We start from the raw sequence: 21,874 nt of genomic DNA, 5'->3' as shown, positions 1-21,874 counted from the left end.
GAACTCAGAGTATTTGAAGGGGAATAGTGTTAGATAAGGCTGGAAAGTCAGATTGGAGCTATATTATGGCATGACTTGAGTGCCAAGATCAGAATTTATTCCAGAGGCAGTAGAAACTGTTGAAAGTTTTTGACATCAGTGGCATGATTGCAGGAAATGGTGTATATATGTAGTAGGCAATTTTTGTGAAAGCATCAGGCAGCTAGGCGGAGCAGGATAGAGAGCTGGGCCTGAGGTCAGGAAGATGTTAGTTCACGGCCTCAGATACTTACTAGCTGTATGACCTGGGCAAGTAACTTAACCTTGTTTGCTTTAGTTTCCTCATCTGTAAAATGAGCTGGAGAAAGAAGTGGCAAACCACTTTAGTATCTTTGCTAAGAAAACTCCAAATGGGGTCACAAAGAGTCATATATCTGAAATGACTGAGCAACAACATTATAATATAGTAAAAAGAATAAACTTAAAATCTTGAGATTTAGATTTAAATTATAGCCCAACCATAGGAAAATCACTTCCCTTCTCTTACCCTCAGTTTTCTTATCTATAAAATGAGAGGGTCAAACTATTGTGTAATATAGTTATATATGTATTTGTCTTATCCCCATACTCTGCCATGTACTTTATGAAGACAATATCCTGTTTAATCTCAGTATCTCCTTCAGAGTCTAATGCTTTAGATAGTCTAAGTAGATATTCACTGTTTATTTAAAAGATTATTTAAACATTTCAATGTTTGAATTCTAAACTAAATCATATCACCAAAATTTTCAACCTTAAATGTGCTTTGAAAGTAGTTGAAAATCAAATGGGTATATAATGACAGTTTAGCAAAGAAACAGCATGACTTAGATTTGCGTTAAATTTCTTTAGTTTATGAGACTTGTGACCCTTGAGAGATCACTTAACCTTTCCTTTTGTTCATTTAGTCATTGAGTCTTATATATATTAGGCACTATACTAGGAACTAAGTCTACCAAAACAAAGTATTCCCTTCCCTTTCATTGGAGGAGGGGTGGGGGGAGGGGAGAGCATCGATGGATAATATGAGCATAGACAAGAAAGTATAAAACTTACCTAGAGTAATAACTGTGGGGACAGAAGAGGAAAGGAGTACACTGACAACTGTGGGGAATCAGGATAAGCCATAGAGAACATGAAAGAAGTGGAACTTTAATTGAACCTTGAAATAATTTAGGGATTCTATGAAAGGGAAGTAAAGAGAGAATGCATTCTAAGCATGTGGGACAGCATAAGCAAAGGCAGAGACAGAAGGTGGAATGTCATACATGAGAAACAGCAAGGAAGCTGTTTTGGCTGGCATGTAGAGTTCACGAAGAAGTATAAATGTGCACTAAGCCTTAAAAGGTATGTAGGCTAAAGTCAGTTTTTAAGATTCTTTCAATGCCAATTAGAGGAATTTGTGTTTTGACCTGCAGGCTGTTGAGAGTTTCTGGAACTAAATGACACGATCATGCTTTAAGAATATAAATTTGGTAGCCATTTAAAGGAGGAATTGGAGTGGGGAGAACTTTAAGGAAGGGAAACTAATTAGGGGTCTCTTGCAGTAACCCAGTTGAGAGGTAACGAGGGCCTAAAAAAAGAGTGGTTGTGGTGTTGAGGAAAAAGGACAGACACTAGAGATTTAAAAGACATGGCAACTGATTGGATATGGGTGGAGAAGAGAGGGAAGAGTTGAAGATGATTCCTAGGCTGCCAATATGAGTGATTAGAAAAATATTGGTGTCCTTAGCAGAAATAAGAGAAATTAGGAAAAGGGGAGGATTTGGGGGGAAGATGAGTTCCATTTTGAACGTGCTGATTTAGAGATGCCTATGGGGCATCCAGTTGTAAAAGGCCTCTAAGCCATTAATGATGCAAGTCTAGAACTTGAGAATGAGACTATAATTAGATATATGTGTGTCATCTTCATAGGAACAATAGTTGAACCCATGAAAGCTCATGAAGCCACCAACCAAAAGTGTAGGCAGAGAAGGCAGGAGGACTCAGGACAGAGCCCAAGAGTATACCCACATATGAAGGGACTATGGATAGTGATTGAGCAGTAGAAATTGTAAAGGAGTAGCCAGAAAGGTAGAAGGAGAAGCAGGGGAGGACAAGTGTCACGAAAGTCTAGTAATTGAGAATATCTAAAAAGAAGGAGTTAGTTGACAATATGAGATGTTTCAGAGAGGTTATGAAGGTTGAGGACAGAGAAAAGGCCATTAGATTTGGCCCCTTAAGAGGTTTTCATTAACCTTGGAGCAGTTGTAGTTCCTTAGATGTTGGACTCCAGCTCCTAGAGGTTCAAAAGGTAAATAAAAAAAGAAGTAGAGGAAGGAGAGACATCTTTTTGTAGGAACCTGGTTGTAAAAGCGTGAAGAGACATAGAACACATGGGCTTAGTGGATACAAAATTGAAGTGGGTATTATTTTAAGGATGGGGCAGATCCAGGAATGTCTATAAGCAATAGAGAAAGAACCAGAAGATAGGGAAAGATTGAGAATTAGAGGAGAGGGGTGTGGAATGATTGTGAGCACAAGCTGCCTGAGAGGATGAGTTTAAGGCTACATACAGAGAAGTTGGCTTTGTTGAAAGGAAAAGCTCTCTTTCATTTAGAGTGTAAGAGAGATGGGATGATATCATGGGTTTATGAACAGGAAAGAAGAGGAATTTTACTTAGTATGAGAAGCAGTATGGGGTAGTGGTTAGTGTCAGTCTGTAAGTCATGAAGACCTGTATTCAAACCTTGTTTCAGACACCTACTAGTTGTGTGAACCTGAGGATATCACTTAAACCATTGAGCCTCACTTTTGTCTTCTGTAAAATTAGGATAATAATAGCACTTGGGGTTGTTGTGAGAATCAAATGCAAGTACTTTGTAAAACCTTATTGTTTTTATATAAACACAAGTAATTATTATTACTATTAATTATTTTTCCCAGTGAAGTATGAGGTGAAGTCCTCTGCTAAGCAAGAAGTATCCTGTTGGGAAGCTTTGAAAAAAAAAGAAACATTTTACAGCAGGTGGGCTTTGTTTTGCTCCTGGGGAAAGTTAAGAAGTCAATTAGGGAAAAGAAAAACAAATGCCTTGCTACCGGAAGGGCCCAACTGACATAAGATAAAATAAATTAGTAGAGAAAGGAGTCAGTAGGGTTGTATGACTGGGAGAGCAGCTATCTTTCCACTTACCCCCAATCCTTTCTTCTCTTTTGACCAAAGATCCTCAGTACTTTCAACAAATCCTCAAATGGCAAGGTTCCAAATCCTCCTTTGGAGGCTCCAGATTGTCAATGTCCCTCTTAAAACTTGGATCCAATTTTCAGTTCTTTTCCCACTGTAGTAAACCTGTGCCTCACTTCTCTTCTGTAAAATGGGAATGATAGCTCATCTACAATCAGATGCTCTGGGTGACAAAGGTAACAGAATAGCATTTGTAAACTAATTCCAGCTCTCTGGGATGATGGGACTTGACAAATCCCACATCAATCTTGCACTTGTCTATTTGCAGCCCTTCAAGCAGAGACAAGAGTGACAGTTTCAGACAGGTTTGAAACATTGGATCTGTGCCAGAGCATCCTTGCTTGCACACTCTGCTCTGTGTGTTCCAGCCGTAAGAACAAGCTGCATTATTTTATTTCAAACTGTGCTCAGGGGAAGCCAAGACCTTGTAACTGGAAACTTACCAAGCAGTGAATTCTAAGACTATATTTAGTCTTATGTATTTTTTTTTATATGGGTTGTGTAGAGCTGGTCCATCAATACGTATATCGTGAACAGACACTGTGAATGGACAATGAGCTGGGCTTAGAACTGAACAGGAGAAGCACAAGTTCAGTTGCCTTTGGGAAACCACGCAGTACTTTTAATGACCCTAAGCTTCTTCCAGAAACAAAGGCCCAATTTTTAAACATTAGTATTCATTTTGTGATGCTATATTACTGCTAGTCATGGAATACCACTGTCTCTAAAGAATTAAAGTTGGGAGTCACCCAATGAATAGAGGGGTGTGTGAAGGGATCCATAGGCAGCAGTGCATTACCAATGATCCTCTATAAGAGAAGCAATGTAGTGGATGCCATCCATGAGAAGTGTGATCTCCCAAAAACTGGTCAATTGCCCACACGCACCGCTGATATCCAGACAGTATCAAACGATCAAGAAGAAAGGTCCCAGCATATTGAGTAGACTCTCTGTGGAGAATTTTTGACTCAATATGGACAAGAGTCCCTCATGATGAGAAGACATAGTTAAGTCATGATCTGGGCTTCTGGATGGAGAGGATTCTTATGGGTAACATCATAGACCCATTGAAGTATCAAAGTAAAGTCATTTTTAACAAAAATAAATAAAATTAACTTTTTGTTCTTTCGAGCATTGTTGGTTTTTGTTTTTGTTTTCCAAAGAAAGATAGATGTCTTGTTCATGCTTAAAATTAGTAGGAAACCTGGTATGACTGGGAAGCAGAGTGTTCAAAGATATAAGAAGAAAATCCGTTTGGAGAAGAGAGAAATCTTCAGGCGGGAGCACTAAAACTGAAGTGGGAAGAGGATGAAGAAGGGAGAAAGGAACCAGGAAAGGCCACTTGTCAGAAGCAGTACTTGAGCTGATGATGCTCAAAGGCAGCTAGAGACTCTAGAAGATAAGGGTAAGGATAGCCTTCCAGATATGAGAAAAACCCCATGCAAAGACAAGGAGACAGAAGATGGCATGTTTTGTATAGGGAACAATAATCAGCGGGTCAGGAGAGGAGTGACATGAAATCAGATGGTACAGATAGCATGTAATCATTTTGTGAAGATTCTTAATTTACAAGCAAAGGAGTTTGTATTTTATCCGAGCTAATAGGAAGCCTCTGAAACTTGTTAAGCATTGAATGGCATGGTCATATTTGTGCTTTAAGGATATCAATTTGTCAGCCATGTGGAGGGTGAGTTTCAGAAGGTTAAGAGTAGGAGAGCAAACCAATTAGGAGGCCATTATAGTTGATGAGGTGAGAGGTGATTAAAGCCTGAACTAGGGTTGTAGTCATGTGGATGGGGAGAAGGGGACATGCTATGAAACATGTAATAGAGGTAGTATCAGCAACACCTGGCCACAGATTTATTTGAAGGGTGAAGGAGAGCAGAAAGCCAAAGATGGCACCTGAATTTCATACCCAGGTGACAGGAAATAGGGAGGTTAAGAAGAAAGTGGACTTAGGGGGGAAAACAAATATTTCTATTAAATCTAGATCTCTGTGATAGATTATATTTATGTAGTGTTTTCTTATTAATATTATTAATAATGGTTCACCATTCTTTCTTCCCAATAAGATAGGATAAGTTTACAGAATGCTTTATCTCACTTGATCCACATCATGATCCACATGACTTCTACAAGTCACCTTTTTACACATGAGGCAATTCAGTCTCAGAGAAGTGAAAATAGGAAAGATTTCTTTAGGTTGAAGGTTGGATGAGAAAGGATGTTGTGGTCAGAAGATGGCAGAGTAAGCAAGAGTGAAGAAGGAAAGTTAAGTGAAAGAAAGAACACTCTACTCCAAGTCAAAACACTTGGGTTCAAATTAGCATCTGCCATTTTTTACCTATAAGATTGGAAAAGTTTGACTAACAAAATCATCTCAATGTAGAGATTCTTCCTGAGAAGAAGACCCAAGGTGCTTTCTGCCCTTGATATTAATCCCCAGGAAATTACTTGAGCTGAGATTGACTTAAGAATGCTCATTTACAGGAGCAGCCAGGTGGTGCAGTGGATAGAACACTGGCCTTGGAGTCAGGAGGACCTGAGTTCAAATCCAGCCTCAGACACATAACACTTACTAGCTGCGTGACTCTGGGCAAGTCACAATTGCCCAATTGCCTTACCAAAAAAAAAAAAAAAAGCATGCTCATTTATTTTGGTTTAGTACTTTCATGAATTTTGGGGAGTCAGTTGGGTATAGTAGAAAGCATTAGATTTGAAATTAGAAGAACTTGAGTTCAAGTGTCAGCTCAATCATTTACTAACCATCTAATCATGAGAAATCCTCTTTATATCTCTGATGTTCAGTCTCCTTATTCTGCAAAATGAAAAGTTGGACTCAGTGATCTTTAGGGATCTAAAAGGCCCTATAATACTAAATCATTTTGTGATAGTAATATCTTTTTAAAGTACTTTACAAAGCTTTTTCCCATCCACTGTCTAATTTAATCTTCCGTGCATCCCTATGTAGTAGGCAGTTATCCAGTCCAGTGGGTAGAAGGCTATACCTGGAGTCAGGAAGACCCAAGTTCAAAAACACTTCAAACACTTAATAACTATGTGACTCTGGGCAAGTCATTTATCTTCTGTCAGCCTCAGTTTCCTTATATGTAAAATGAGAATAATATGATACTTCACTTTCAGGGTTGTTGTCCATCAGTCAGTGAATCAGCATTTATTATTTATCAATCAACTAACAGGCATTTAAGCCTCTACTGTGTCAGTAATTGTGGTAGACACTGGGTCTGCAGATACCAAAAAAAATGAATGAAACAATCTGTACTCTCAAGGAGCTTTTGCATATCAAGAGAGATGACATGAATGAATGAATTAGTGAATGAATGAGTGAAAAAAGCATTCATTAAACCTATACTGTGTGGAAAACAATGTGCTAAGCACTAGAAATACAAAGGGAAAAGCAAAATTGTCCCTGTTCTCAAGCAGCTCTCATTCTAATGGAGGACACAGCACATAATAGGGATACTTCAGCTGCAGAGCAAATGGAAATACCCACTAGTCCTTAGGGTACAGCAGTTAAGGTAATGCATCATCGTTAGTGTCATTTCCATTGATTTAAAGCCATATCTGTTTCTGATGTCAAACCCATTGGTTAGTGTCAAGGACTTTGGAGATGAGAACCTTCTTTTCTGGATCTTTATTATCTTTGGTCACTGAGGAGGCAAGGAGATGTATCACTGGTCCATCTTCATGTATCTGTTCCTCACCAAGGTTTCAGGGCAGGATGGAAGAAGGTCTAGTAATTGGGCTGGAGGGAGCCATTCCAATTTCTGTGACTTTGGGCATAGGGTACATGTACATGTAGAAGTAGACAAAAAATAAATGTGAGGTAGATAAAAACAAGGTGGTTAGAGAGAGGGATCACTGGTAGTTGGAAGGATCTGTGAAAGCTTTGTGTAGGATGAAGTGCTTCCATAACATCTTGAAAGGAGTGAGGGATGCTAGAGACAGAGGTGAAGGAAGACCTTCCAGGTATGGCCAATGTGTGAAGAGCAGAAAGAAGGCCAGTATGACTGGATTGTAGAATGGTAGAAGGGGAATAATGCATGATGAGCCTGGAAAGATAGGTTGGGGCCAAACTGTAAAGTACTTTAAGAGCCAAACAGGAGTTTATATTTTATCCTATAGGCAGTAAGGAGTTTCTAGAGTTTTTTTGAATAGGGTAATAACATGCTCTGATTTTCACTTAAAGAAAATCACTCTGGCAATTATTTGGAGGCTGAATTGGAGTGGGGTGGCCAGGAGACCAATTAGGAGCCCATTGCAGTAATATAAATGAGAGTTAATGAGGGTCTGATGAGGTAAGGAATATGTAATTAGAGAGAAGGGGTCAGATGGGAAAGATGTCTAAGTAGCCATTATAAGATATGGTAACTGATTGGATGTGGGAAGTCAGGTAATGAGAATAATTCAGGGCTGGGGCTTGGCAATGGATGAGATCAGATACAGGACTACAGTAGAAGAATTCTAGAGTAGAAGACAGTGTGGAGTTGAATTGGTTAACTGTTATAAGGCTGAGATTGGGAAAGAAGTAAAGAGAAACTAGAGTAAGAGGTAATGGTCTGAGATAATAAGATTAGAGGGTTCAGATGAAGGCAAGGAATAGGTTTAAGACTGGTGAGATATAGGGAGAGGTGGTAGGATAGGAAGCTATAGTGTCAGAAGAATATGAAAGATGGTAGGGGAATACTTGTGGATAATGCTGAGATCTAGGGTCTGAATCTCCTTGTGTGTGGCCTATGTAGACTGGGGGAGTAGATCATGAGATTTGAAGAGATGAAGGAGCTGGGACTCGGGGTGTGTGAAGGACCCTACACGTGGTAACATAAACTGTTTTCCACCTGCAACCTTAATCCTTTTTACAACATCTGTGACAAGTAGTCATAGTTTCCACTTAAAGACCACCAGGGTATTCCTTCCTATGGCTGCTAATTTGGAAAGTATTAATTCTTAGAAATTTTTTCTTTATGATGTTAATAACTCAGATTCCTCTAGCACTGTAAGATTTTTGAAATACTTTTCTTCCTTACAACCCTGTGAAGTTGGTAGCATAGATGTTATTGTCTTCATTTTATAGATTAAGAAACTGAGGCTTAGAGAGGTTAAATCCATGATCACACAGCTAAATATAAATCTGGATTTAAATTAACATCTCCTGATTCCAAATCTAGCTCTTTTCCCACTTAACTATGCTACCTCTCGATCTTAGGGAGCTAAAATCTACCTCTGTATAACACCTATCTATTGGTCGTAGTTCTACCATCGGGGACCAAGGAGAAAAAGACTAATCCTTCTCTGACAAGAACCTAGACAGTGATTATCTTTTGATAGCCTTAATAAAGTCATTTCCCTTCTTGTTGCCTCAGTTTCCTTATCTTTAAGATAGAACAAATGACATGGACCATGCCTTCCTTCCTTTAGAGAGTAGAAAACCTTTTGTAAATTGTAAAACATTTTAGGTGTGGGAATAATTTGCTAAAAGAAGTTCTGACTGTCAGGTATACCTGATTTGCAGCATGGTAACTGTGAGGCATCAGGGAGGAACTTAGCAAAAGGCCTGGTCTTGACAAGCAGCTTTCATAACTGAGAAACAGCAGCAGAACATCCAGCTGAAAGCTGTCCTTGTTTAACTAACCTTTGGGATGCCTTTAGCTGGGGCTTGGCTTGGCTGTCATGCTTTACGTAAATGTCCTTCTGTCAGCAAAATGCTAGTTAACAGCTTCCAAAAGAATCAAAGTTCTCTTGAGACCAGGCTACACAGAAACTAGAGAAACATAAGAAAACAAACAGTTTGGCATTTGTCCTTCCCTGTCCATTTCCCCAAAGTGGCTGCAGTTCATTTTAGACTAGAGTTTATGTTTTCTTCTGTCACAAAGACACTGTGGTCACTGTCATATCAACGTAAACTTTCTGTATTCCTGACATTCTAGAAATGTGATGTTTTAGAAAACAAAAGACCAATTATCTGATAGAACCAATTCATCAAATACCAATTAATAATTTCTTATATTCTAGTTAGGTTTGCATCTCCCCTACTAGATTATGACCTCCATTAGGGCAGGAATCATATTCATCTTATTTAATATTAACATATAACATTAATAATAATAATTTCAATACTTTAAAAATTCATGATCTCATCAGTATGGATATACCTTCCACCAATGCAAACCATAGCCCTTCCAAACCTTAGTAACCAGCTTCATGAGCTACTGTAGCTGAAACAATTCATCACTTCATGGCTATTTTCTTAAGGATGGGAATCTCAGCACTCAGCTAAACTGAACCTTGGACAATAGATACACAGCCTGTCTCCAGGACTATACTCAAAGACTTTCCAGCATGGTAAGATATACAAAGATTTGTGCTTAGCTAGAAATCTGTACTCCTATAGCCGTTTAAGGTTTGCAAAACACTCTCTTCACTACTACCCTGTGAGGCAGGGCCTGTTATTAGCTCAGTTTTACAAATGATGAGGCTTAGTAAGCTTTAATGATTACCTACTATCACTCAGTAAGTGTTTATTAAGCACCTAAAGCAATAAGGATTCAAAGGAAGGCAAAAATTTGGTCTCTGCTCTTGAGGAACCAACATTGTAGTGAGAGAGACAATAGGCAGATAACTATGTACACACAAGATGTATGCATTGTAAATGGAAAGGAATCTTGGAGGTAAGGGACTAGCAAGAGGGTGGGGGATGGAGAGGAGGAGACTGGGGAAAACATCTAACAGAAAGTGGGATTTGAGCTGAGTGCTGAAGTAAGCCAAGGGAGCAGGAGCGGGAGGGAAGACAGTGTGGAGCACAGCCAAGGCAAGTGCACAGAGGTGGGAGATGTGATATTGTGGGGGAGGAAAAACAAGAGGCAGTGTAGAGCAGTGGCATCAAGCTCAAATAGAAATGGGTTCCTATGGTCCACATACTGACTTAGAAAAGCACAGATTAGTATTGTCTGTGTTGTGTTGTATTGTATTCTTATTTATTTTGGTAAGCATTTCCCAATTCCAGTTTAATCTGGTTCAGTCTCAGAAGTTTTGTGGGAGCATACACAAGCTTTATACCTCTGGTGTAGAGCGCCTGGGAGTCCGTGAAGTGTAGCCAGACTGGAAAGGTAGGAAGTGACGAGGGTGTGAAGGACTTTATATTGCCACCTACAGGGCAGACATGAGCTAGCCTAGCTGAAGCAGCAAAGAGACCTCCAGGAGGAACAGGAGTCCGCATGTGTCAGGAAAATCAAACCACCCTAGCAACTACCTCCCCTCAGATTCCAGTGGAAATAACCTAAGACATTGAGCCCAAGAACCCCACGAATGGCAGCATCTCCCTTGCCTGACAGAGACCACTAGCAAGTCATTTGCTTTGTCAAGTGGTTCAACATCAGAAGTGGATATGGTTTTATCAGTGGAAATAATATTTTAAAAGATGCATTACTCTCTGTTTTGGTGTTGTACCCTAAAAGACCACATGACTGTTCTCATGGTCAGCTTGCAGCTAAAACCACACACACACATACGTGCACACGTGCACATATGTGTGTGTGTGTGTATATTGTCTCCTCCATCAGATATGAACTCTTTGAGAGCAGGGGCTATGTTGTTTTTTATCCTTAGTCCTTAGCACAGTGCTTTGCACATAGTAAATTTTTATGAAATACTTTTTCATTCATTCAAACAAAATTTTATATTTGATTCTGGAAGGAATAGGATGCTACTGGAGTTTTTATTAAGTAAGAGAGGGCAGTGACATGGGCAGACCTACACTTTAGGAAAATCATTTTGGCAGATGAGTGGAAGATGGATTGAAGTGGAGGAAGACCATTTAGAAGGCTATTGCAATAGTCCAGGAGAGAGATGATGAGGAGCAGTACTAGTGAGATCATATTGACTCCAAGTTAAGTGATCTTTCCGCACCATTTCTCACTAACTGGGGCTTATGAATTCCAAAGTGCCTTCTGTGCAACAGCCTTGTGAAGTATTGCAAATGAAGAAACTTAGGCCCATAGAGGTATAGTGACTGGTGCAAGTTACCCAGGTAGTAAGTGGCAGTCAAGACTCAAGCATTAGGTCTTCTGCTTTCAAATCCAGTAATTTTTCTGTTACCCTTCCTAATCTCCCTAATTCATCTTCGTATCTCCCTCTCACCTCAGCTCCAGGAACCATGTCAGTATTCTGCACACGTTTGGGTTTTAATGATTTGTTGGTGTTTTAGTTGTTGAATAAAATGAATTCATAGGCATCCTGTTTGTTTTGGCACCTATTAAGATCGCTATTCTTCTCCCACCCCCTTGACACCCACCATCTTCATGCTTCTGTTACTCCTAACTCAACACACATACCTTATTTCTTTACTTTGTTAAAGACTTTTTCTATATCTGAGAGAATTGTGTGTTTTGGCATGTTTTTGTTTTTAATCTGATTAATTACATTGGTTTTATTTTTAATGTTGAACTATTCTTATTTTCTGGTAAAACATTAGTTAGAAAGTTATATTAGTTAATGTTAGTTAAATGATTTTTTGGGATAAATTGCTATGGTCTTTTGTCAGAATTTTATTTTAAAAATTTTACTTAATATTCATCAATATTATTGGTATGTGGCTTTATTTCTTTGTTTTTCCTTCCCTAGTTTGGGTATAAAAACTTTATTTGTCTCATAAAGGGAGTTTGATGCAGGGCTTTTTTCCTTGATTTTAAGAAAAATGTATAGTGTGGGTATTCATTTTTCTTTAAAAATTGATAGAATTCTTCCATAAGTCCATCAAGATCAGGTTTCCACACTACCAACATTGGTTGTTCCTTAACAGCTAGTTCAATTTCCTTTATTGAGCTCACATTATTTAAAATCTCAGTTTGGTGTTCTGATAGTTTGGGTATTTTGTATTTTTGAAAAACCTGGTCTCTTTAAAGAGAGATTTAGAGTCAGGAGAACTGAATTCATGTCTCAGATTTACCTCTTGCTAATGCAGAGACTTCAGAATATATTAATAATAACAACATTTATATAGTGCTTACTATGTACAAGACATTTGGCTAAGTGTTTTATACTTTTCTCATTTCACATCTTAAATACATTCATTCATAAAATGCGAATCATCATGCTCTTACTACTTACCTCAGAATCACAGAATCTTGAAATTTGAGAGTTGGAAGGGACTTCAGCTAGCAAGTAGTTCAACATATAACCAAAAAAGAGTCCCTACCAAAATAACACCCGACAAATGGCCGTCCAGGTCTGTTGTGAGGAAACTGCTTTGTAAGCCATGAAGTGCTATAAAATTATGAGCTGTTGATATTTTATTTGATGAAAGATTTTGCTAGTTGCCTATTTGTCTGTGTCTTTATTACATCTGATTTATTTTCATTTTGATCAAATAATCTAATATGTATATACGTATATATATATATATATATATCCTTCTAATTCTGCTTCACTCTTTTAGCTGTCTGGATGTGTCATTTTTAGTAGCTGTATCTTTATTTCTTTGCTGAAACACAATGATGATGGTAATTCATCTTTAAAAAGTACAATATTTCTTATCTCATAGACATGTTTTGAAGAAAATGTTTATAGAATGTTACAGAAATGAGCTATTATTATTATTATTATTATTATTATTATTATTATTATTATTGAATTGCTCCACTAAAATCCTCTCATGTTTCAAGGTATGCAGGAAACCCTAGGTTCTCACAAAGGTTGTTTCAGAGTACCACACGCTCTGGCTGTGAAGCTGGAAGGAATTTGAGTAGTAGTCTAATGATGGATTGCAAGTTCTTTCACCCAAGGATCAGCAGGCCTAGCTAAGTGTGAGAAAGCTCATAAAGGGTTGGCCACTAGGGGTGGGAGGATGGGTTTTATGGCCATAGCAACTTATGAAACCACCACTAAATGTGAAGGATGTAGACTCTACACCAGTGGAGGAGGTACTCACATTAGTAGAATCACAGAGCTTTTGGAGTATTGTTATTGATCTATCATTTTAACACAATGTGAACGATAGTATAAAATTAATAGCATCATTAGTAGTAGTATCACTGCTGTCCTACAGTATCTGGTTCACAGTGTTGTAAGGATCAAATGAGGTAATTTATATAGTGTTTGCAAACTTTAAAGCATAATACTAAAAGTCAACTATTATTATTGTTGCTAATAGCATTATAAATAGTAAAATAATCCTTATTTAAAATGCATGCTACAGTTATAAAACACTTTGTACCTATTGAATCATTCAAGGTAATTCTGTGAAGATTTCAAACTTGCTTTTTTTTTTTTTTAATTTTGTATCACTCGGTCTGTGATCTGCTTTTGATCTCATGATACTCGTTTTTTTTGCAGTTAACTGCCTGTATTCATGGGTCTGCCGCTATGCTCTACCCGATGTTCTGGCAACATGTTTACATCCCAGTTTTGCCCCCACATCTGTTAGACTACTGCTGGTAAGGTGGCATGTGTTCTCCATCACCATCTGAGGTGTCACTTGTTTTGGTCATGGGTGGGACCAACTCGAGTCTGGGCTCCACTGGCATAACCTTCAGATATTCCATGCCCATGAGGCAGTGGAACTCCATGTCTGTTGTCCAAGAACAAGCCTTGATCAGTGTGGAGGAGATCTTCACTAGAGGCCTGGCCTCTGAAGAAAACTTTTTTTGGGGGGGGCTACATTTATGGTCTTGAGATCTGTGAAAGAAGTACCCAAACTGATGAAATCACAGATCTTTTCAAATATTGAGGTAAATTTTTGTGGCTATTTTTCAGTTTATACATAGATTATACAAATTTTCCAGTTCCTATCTTAAGAGTGCAGACTCTACCAAAAAGAGTGGGCTATAATAAAACTGATATGATATCTCATGCGTGGTGGGGTTAGACATTATGATGGCATATACATTTGGGCTTCATAAAGCAAGAAACTATTTCCAACTTGTTTCTCTGAATTTGTTCTTCTGCATTAAGTAAGCTAATATAAGTTGTCACTTTTTTTTAATGTAGATCCTTTTTTGAGTTCACTGAGTGTCCATGCTTGTGCTCTTTCTATCTAGAGATTAAGAAGTAGTATGATTCCCATTATCTGTTGGAGGAGACTGATCTGGAGTATCTTTCTAATTTTTTGTGTAGCAAAAATTTTCTTGTTGAATAAGCAGGGCCAAATGGTTCAGGTAAAGTTCAATTTAAAGAAAGCCCCTTTTCACAATATTTGGGCAGCAGAGTCTATGAAACAAAGCCCCCATTGAATAGCTTTAAAAAATGATTGTTAAAACCTTTAATTATTTGGAAGGCTCTAATTGTACTTTGTCAAACATAGATTGAGCCCCCTGTTCAACAGATATGCACCTTATAAACATTAATTAACTGCCTACTGAGTGCAAAGCTCAGAATTTGGCACTGGGATACAAAAAAACATACATAACATAAGTCCTGCTGGTAAGGAGCAAGAGAAGAACAAGTACACAAATAATTTTGATATCAAGAAGACTGAGGTTAAATGCTTGGCAGAGGACCAGAAAAAGTAATATATTATATTTGAGGAAGATGTTATTTCCCTTGGAAGGTCAGAAAAATCTTTCTATAGGAGACTATAACTGCATTGGACCTTGAAGGAACAGAGGGACTCTTATAGACAAACATGGAGGGAAGGATTTGTTCTAAGCTTTGTAGACACCGTGAATAAAAGCATGGAGATGGGAGAGGGCAGGACAAGAATGGGGAACCCTGAGCAGTTCATTTTGGCTGGAAGATAGGATCCTTGAAGGGAAATAACATGAGATAAGGCTGGGCAGGTAGGTTGGAGCCAGATTGTAGAGGACCCTGAATGCAAAAGCCAGAAATTTCTATTTTGCTCAGTAGGCAATGTGAAGCCACTGAAAGTTTTAAGTAGAGGAGTGAAATAATCCCAGCAGTGCATTAAGATGATCAGACAGCTCTTTGGAGAATAGATTGCAGAGTCAATTAGTGCACATAAACACAGAGAGTAAAGCTCCCTTTCTCTGAAGGAAAACCTGGACCACCAGTTGTTGGTGATATTTTAAAGGGAATCATGTATTGTAAAGGCATTTAGGACTAAATCAATGTTTCCCAATACAAACTATATTGCTTAGGTAAAAATATTTTACATTTTTATGGAACAAATTCTTTACAGAAGGCCAAAGAACTGTGAAGTGAGGTTGAGAGACAGATAGCTAGAGTGAGAGAAGTAGAACCCTAGGAGGAGAAATATTTTTTTAAACTTCATAGATTATTAAGAAATAAGAACCCAGGACAGCGAGGTGGTGCGGTGGATAGAGCACTGACCCTAGATTCAGGAAGACCTGAGTTCAAATCCGGCCTCAGACACATATCACTTACTAGCTGTGTGACCCTGGGCAAGTCACTTAACCCCAATGCCTAGCCCCATCCCCCCCAAAAAAGAAATAAGAACCCCAGGTATCAAGAGTTTAAGGTACTACGGATTGGAAAATTGTGGACTAGATAACCGATTCAGAAGAATGTATATGGATGATAATAATTCATTCAACATTTTTGTGAAAGAACCTTTTTGACATTTGGCCAGGAAGTATTTTGAGGTATACAAATAATAACAGATAACATTTGTATAGTGCTTTAAAATTTAAAGAGCAGTTTTACATGATGAGGCAATTTGTCAGGTATTATTATCCTGATATTATCTTTGTTACAGAGAACAAAACAGCCTTAGACTCACCTGAAGGCTTCCAACTAATAGACCTTTCAAATGTCTTATTCTGTGATTTGAGAATTGGTTTTTGGGGCAGCTAGGTGGTGCAGTGGATAGAGCACTGGCCCTGAATTCAGGAGGACCTGAGTTCAAATTTGGCCTCAGACCCATAAACACTTACTAGCTGGGTGACCCTGGGCAAGTCACTTAACCCCATTGACTAACTGAAAAAAAAGAGAGAGAGAGAGAGAGAGAGAGAGAGAGAGAGAGAGAGAGAGAATTGGTTTTGGTTTTCTCTTTTAAAAGAATATTATTCATACCATTTGTTTTTACATCAAATTCATTTCCAAATTTCCCCACTTGCTCATCCAATGAACCATTCCTTGTAACAAAGAATAAATAATAAAGTGGGGAGGGGGTTAAAAAATACAGTTCAGCAAAATCATTACGTCTCCTGAATCTAATAGTATAATCAGTGTTCCACACCCTTAGTCTTCCACCTTTGCAAAGAAGGAAAAGAGATACATTTTCTCATTTCTTCTCCTGGTCCATGCTTGATAGTTTAATTACATAGCATTTTGTTTTTGTTTTTTGTTTTTGTTCTTTATATTGTTGCTATTATATATATTTTGTTTTCCCATTCTGTTTGACTTTTAAAACTCTTCACAATCTGGCTCCTTCCTACTTTTTCGATCTTCTTTCACTCTAAGCATCACCTCATATCTGGACTATTGCAATAGCCTCCTGGTGGGTCTGCCTGCCTCAGGTCTCTCTTCACTCCAATCCAGTCCTCTATTCAGCCTTCAAAATGATTGCCTGTAGCATTGGTACAAAAATCGTCAGTTTGGCGTTCAAGCCCTTCATAACTTAGTCCCTCCTACTTTTCCATTCTTCTTACACCTTACCTCTCAATGCATATTCTTTAATCCAGTGACATTGGCCTCCAAGCTGTTCCATGAACAAGACCTTCCATCTCTGGATTCTGGGTACTTTCTCTGGTGGTCTCTCATGCCTGGTATGCTATCTCCACTCATTCCTGTCTCCTGGCTTCCTTCAAGGCCCAACTAAAATCTCATCTTCTATAAGAAGTCTTTGCCAACCCCACTTAATTCTAGTGCCTTCTATTAATTATTTCCTATTTATCCTTTATATATCTTGCTTGTACATAGTTTTTTGCTTGTTATCACCCATTACCTTGTGAGCTCTTGGAGGACAAGAACAGTCTTTTACCTCTTTTTGTATCCCCAGCATTTAGAATAGTGCCTGGCACATAGCAGGCCTTTAATAAAAGTTTATTGGCTGACAGACTTTACTCCCCTCCATGTACACCATGATCCAGTTACGTTGGCCTTCTTGATATTCCTTGCACATGATATTTCATCCCCCAACTCTGTGACATTTCACTAGCTATTTCCCATTACTAGAATGTTCTCCATACTCACCTCTACCTTTTGACTTCCCTGACTTTCTTTAAAACTCAGGTCACACTCCACCTTCAACCTTTTCTGCTCTTCCTTTTCCCAGACTCCCTCTCATTCCAGGCCCTTCCCTCCAAGATTACCTTCCATTTACCCTGTATATCTCTTATATATACAGTATTTTGTATATTGTGTCCCCCATTAGAAAGTGACCTCCTTAAGGACAAGGACTGCATTTTTGCCTCCTGCAAGCAGGTAGTGCAGTGCCTGGCACATGATAAATGCTTAATCAATACTTACTGACCGACTGACTTCACTTTATATCAGTTTGTAGAAGTCTTCCCTTCTATGATTTTTCAGGTGCATCTTTTCTTAAAGTACAATAATATTTCATTAACCTCATGTATGACAATATGCTTGGCCATTCCCCAGTGAGTAGGCATCTAGTTTGTTTAAGATCTACTTATTTCATAGGGCTAGAATAGATGTCTATAGCTGTGTTTTTGTGATACTAGTCTTTGTGAATGAATTTTGTGATACTGGTCTTTGTGAATGAATTTTTTGACATTTCACCAAGAAGTTGGTTATGAATCTATGGGGAATCTTTGTCCACTTAGAAATCTGATGAGATGAAGATGCTGGAATTAAAGACTACTAGGTAGAGAAGCAGATATTCTAATATGGGTTTAATAATATTATCTTCCACCAATTGCTGTCGGCATCTAAGAATGCCATGAAATTATGTTTAAAGTAAGTTTCTCATGTTGTCTCTGGTGCTTCTTTACTACATTTTTGTCAAAGCCTTTATAGAGCCGTGAGGTAAGGAGCCTTTAGGGATAACTAGCATTTTAAGTGAAGTGCCAGGAGCCTGAAACATGTAAATGTGAAGGAGCCTGGTTCCTCTGCAGATGATTTAAATGTTAAGTACATCCCCATGTAGGGGATATAGGGCCTGGAATCTGAAAACTATTATCTCCTGTAGAAATGAACCTTCAATTTACTCACTGCACAGGAAGGGCAGATGCTACTCATTTGCGCTGTCAGCAGGTGCCCTTTCTATGCATAATAGACTACGAATGTGTAATTAACACATGAAGGAGGCCACCACCAGTCACTCTTTCAGGTACATGCTGCTAGCGGTTTTCAGGACAACCATGAGGGCCGTGAGAGGTTCTTACATTGCCTAAAAGATTAGCTTGCCATTGACTTCCTGAAAAAGACCTGTTAAAAGGAACTAAATCCAGATCCTACTGTGGGCAGGCATAAGTGTAGACTAAGCAGACATCCACTCAAATCACAGACTCAAGATAGAGAAAGGAAGGAAGGAAGAAAGGATGGAAGGAAGGAAGGAAGGAAAGACAGATGAAAAGAAGGAAGGAAGGAGGGGGGAGTTAAAGCTGGAAGGGATCGTAGAGATCATTAGTTCAACACCTTCAGCTTATAAATGGGGAAAACTGAGTTTTAATGCAAGAAAGAGGGGGACTTGTCTGACTGAGGTCACAAAGGAAGCAAGTAATGGAGCTTAGCCCTTCTGATTCCAAATTTAGTGCTTCGGAGCCCCTTACTCATTGGACTGTTTTTGACCTTGCCTGGCAAAGAACATAGAACCAGAGTGAATAGATGCCCCAGTGTGGTGGTTATACTTTTGTGAGTTTTGTTTGTTTCATTTTTTTGTTTTTAACTAAAAAAGTAGTTAAATGGAAAATATATTGATCTCCAAGTCAGAGGACTGAATTCTAAGCTAGATTTTCCATTCTGGCTCCATGATCCTGGGCAAATCACTTTACCCCCATGATCTTCAGTTTCCTCCTCTGTAAAATGGGGATAAAATACTTGCACTACTTACTGCACAGTACTGATGGGAGGTTAGAGCCTATAGAGTTGTTGAGTTATCCTCAAAAGCAATTGCTGGCAAGCCACCGATAGGTTAACAAACATAACAACAGATTAACTGAGGAAACTTTAATTAGCCTAGTAATAGCAGATTGTGATTGTTGAAATAAATCAATTTAAGCCAAATGGCTTTTCCCTGAATGCTTCTTAAATTAACCTCTGAATTCTTCTCTGATTTGTGAATATGGAGAGGACATTATGGTCACTCAGGAGATTTATAATAACCTCCACAAAAGCAGATACAGCTTTCTCTTTCCCCCTGGATGGACATTTATGTGATCATGGATAAATCTCTTAGGCTCTCAGAGAGGCTCAGTTTCTTCACTTTTAGAATGGAGATAATAGTTAATAAGCATTCATTAAGCACCTACTGTGTGCCAGGCACTGAGCCAAGCACCTGGGATACAAAGCAAGGGAAAAAAAAAACCAGTCCCTCCTCTCAAGGAACTCATGGTCTCCTTGCAATATGGCTGTGATAAAAGCCCTCTGCAGCATTCAAGAACTATAAAAATAGGGGTTATTTTAAAATTTATTATATGAACCCCAGCTTCTGGGATAAGAACCCACTCTTTGAAAAAAACTGCTGGGAAAACTGGAAAAGAGAATGGCAGGAACTAGGTATAGACCAAAATCTCATACCATATACCAAAGTAAAGTCAAAATGGGTTCATGATTTAGATATAAAGGCTGATACTATAAGCATACTGAGAGAGCAAGGAATAGTTTACTTGTCAGATCAATGGAGGAAAGTAGAATTCATGACTGAACAGGAGATAGAGAACATTAAGAAAAGCAAAATAGATAATTTTGGTTATGTTAAATTGAAAAGTTTTTGCACAAACAAAGCCAATGCAACTAAGATTAGAAGGAAGGTAGAAAATTGGGAAAGAATTTGTGCAACCAGTCTCTCTGATAAGGGCCTCATTTCTAAAATATATAGAGAATTAAGTCAAATTTATAAGAATACAAGCCATTCCGCAATTGATAAGTGGTCAAAGGATATGAACAGACAGTTCTCAGATGAAGAAATTAAAGCCATCTATAGTCATATGAAAAAATGCTCTAAATCACTGTTGATTAGAGAAATGCAAATCAAAACAACTCTGAGGTACTATATCATACCTTTCAGATTGGCCAACATGACAAAACAGGAAAATGATAAATGTTGGAGAAGATGTGGGAAAATTGAAACACTAATGCATTGTTGGTGGAGTTGTGAAATATCCAACCATTTTGGAGAGCAGTTTGGAACTATGCCCAAAGGGCTATAAAAATGTGCATACCCTTTGACCCAGCAATAGCACTTCTAGGGCTATATCCCAAAGAGATCACACAAACAGGAAAAGGACCCACATGTACAAAAATATTTATAGTAGCTCTTTCTGTGGTGGTAAAGAATTAGAAATTGAGAGGATGCCCATCAATTGGGGAATGGCTGAGCAAATTGAGGTATGTGAATGTGATGGAATACTATTATGCTGTAAGAAATGATGAACAGGCTGACTTCAGAAAAACCTGGAATGACTTGTATGGTCTGATGCTGAGTGAAGTGAGCAGAACCAAGAGAACGTTGTACACAATAACAGCCACGTTGTGTGATGACTAATATTGATGAACTTAACCCTTCCTGGCAATACAAGGATCTAAGACATCTCCAGAGGCCTTGTGATGGAAACTGCTATCCACATCCAAAGAAATAACTATGGAAGTTGAATTGCTATTTTTTTTATCTTCTGTTGAGTTTTGTTTCCTCTTTCTGATGGTTCCTCCTATTGGTTTTTATTTTTACTTACAACATCACTAATGTGAAAATATGTTTAATATGAATGTAAATGTTTAGCCTATATCATATTGTGTGCCATCTTGGGGAGGGTGGTGGGGAGGAAGGGGGAGAAAAATTTTAAACTCAAAAGCATATGGAAGTGATTATTGATAAATCAAAATAAATTAATAAAAAAAGAAAAAAATTATTATATGAATCCTAGAATCTAACAGTAAGCTTCATGAAGATGGAGAATGTATCTTATCTAACTTTTTATCTCCCTAGTACCCTAGTAAATAGGTGCTTAATAAATGTAAGTTATGTTTACTTGAATTTAATTAGATTTCGAGTCTGTAGTACTTTATACTTTCCCTTCTGCTTATCCTTCAAAACCTAGCTCAAATGACACCTTTTCCAGGAAGTTTTCCCTTTTCTTTCCTCTCCCTTTTCTCCAGTGGGACATGATTTCTGCCTCATCTGAACTTCAATCTCCTTTTATGAATATCTCATGTTTTTATTCACATGATGTATTTATCCGTGTCTCTCTGTATTGGATTGTAATCCTTTTGAGGACATAGAATATGTTTTTTTCATTTTTGTGTCTCCTTCCCTGCCAGCATAGAACATAACATTTTAGCTTAATTTTGTTGTTCAGTTGTTTTTCAATTCTGTCCAACTCTTCATGACCCCATTTAGCATTTTCTTGGCAAAGATAGCTGGAGTGATTTATCATTTCCTTCTCCAGCTCATTTTACAGATGAGAAACTGAGACAAACAGGGTTAAGTGACTTGCTCAGGGTCACCCAGCTAATAAGTATCTGAGGCCAGAATAGAACTCAGATCTTCCTGACTCCAGTCATTGTACTCCATCTACT

At 38.2% G+C, this 21,874-nt stretch overlaps 1 protein-coding gene across 4 annotated transcripts in view; it reads left to right on the top strand.

The window, feature by feature from the left end:
• Positions 1 to 21,874, top strand: part of LOC114047020 (DENN domain-containing protein 1A-like) — a 702,955-nt gene that overhangs the window by 374,236 nt on the left and 306,845 nt on the right. For all 4 annotated transcript variants that reach the window (XM_027867670.1, XM_027867668.1, XM_027867669.1 and 1 more), the window contains one exon: positions 13,592 to 13,692. In XM_027867670.1, the coding sequence (XP_027723471.1) occupies positions 13,592 to 13,692 (101 nt within the window). The remainder of the gene's footprint in view (positions 1 to 13,591; positions 13,693 to 21,874) is intronic.

This window comes from Vombatus ursinus, unplaced genomic scaffold (assembly GCF_900497805.2).
Source record: "Vombatus ursinus unplaced genomic scaffold, bare-nosed wombat genome assembly UNPS02014786.1, whole genome shotgun sequence".
In the NCBI taxonomy this organism is placed as follows: domain Eukaryota; kingdom Metazoa; phylum Chordata; class Mammalia; order Diprotodontia; family Vombatidae; genus Vombatus; species Vombatus ursinus.
The sequence above is the reverse complement of the archived record's forward strand: the minus strand, read 5'-3'. Positions and strand labels throughout refer to the sequence as shown.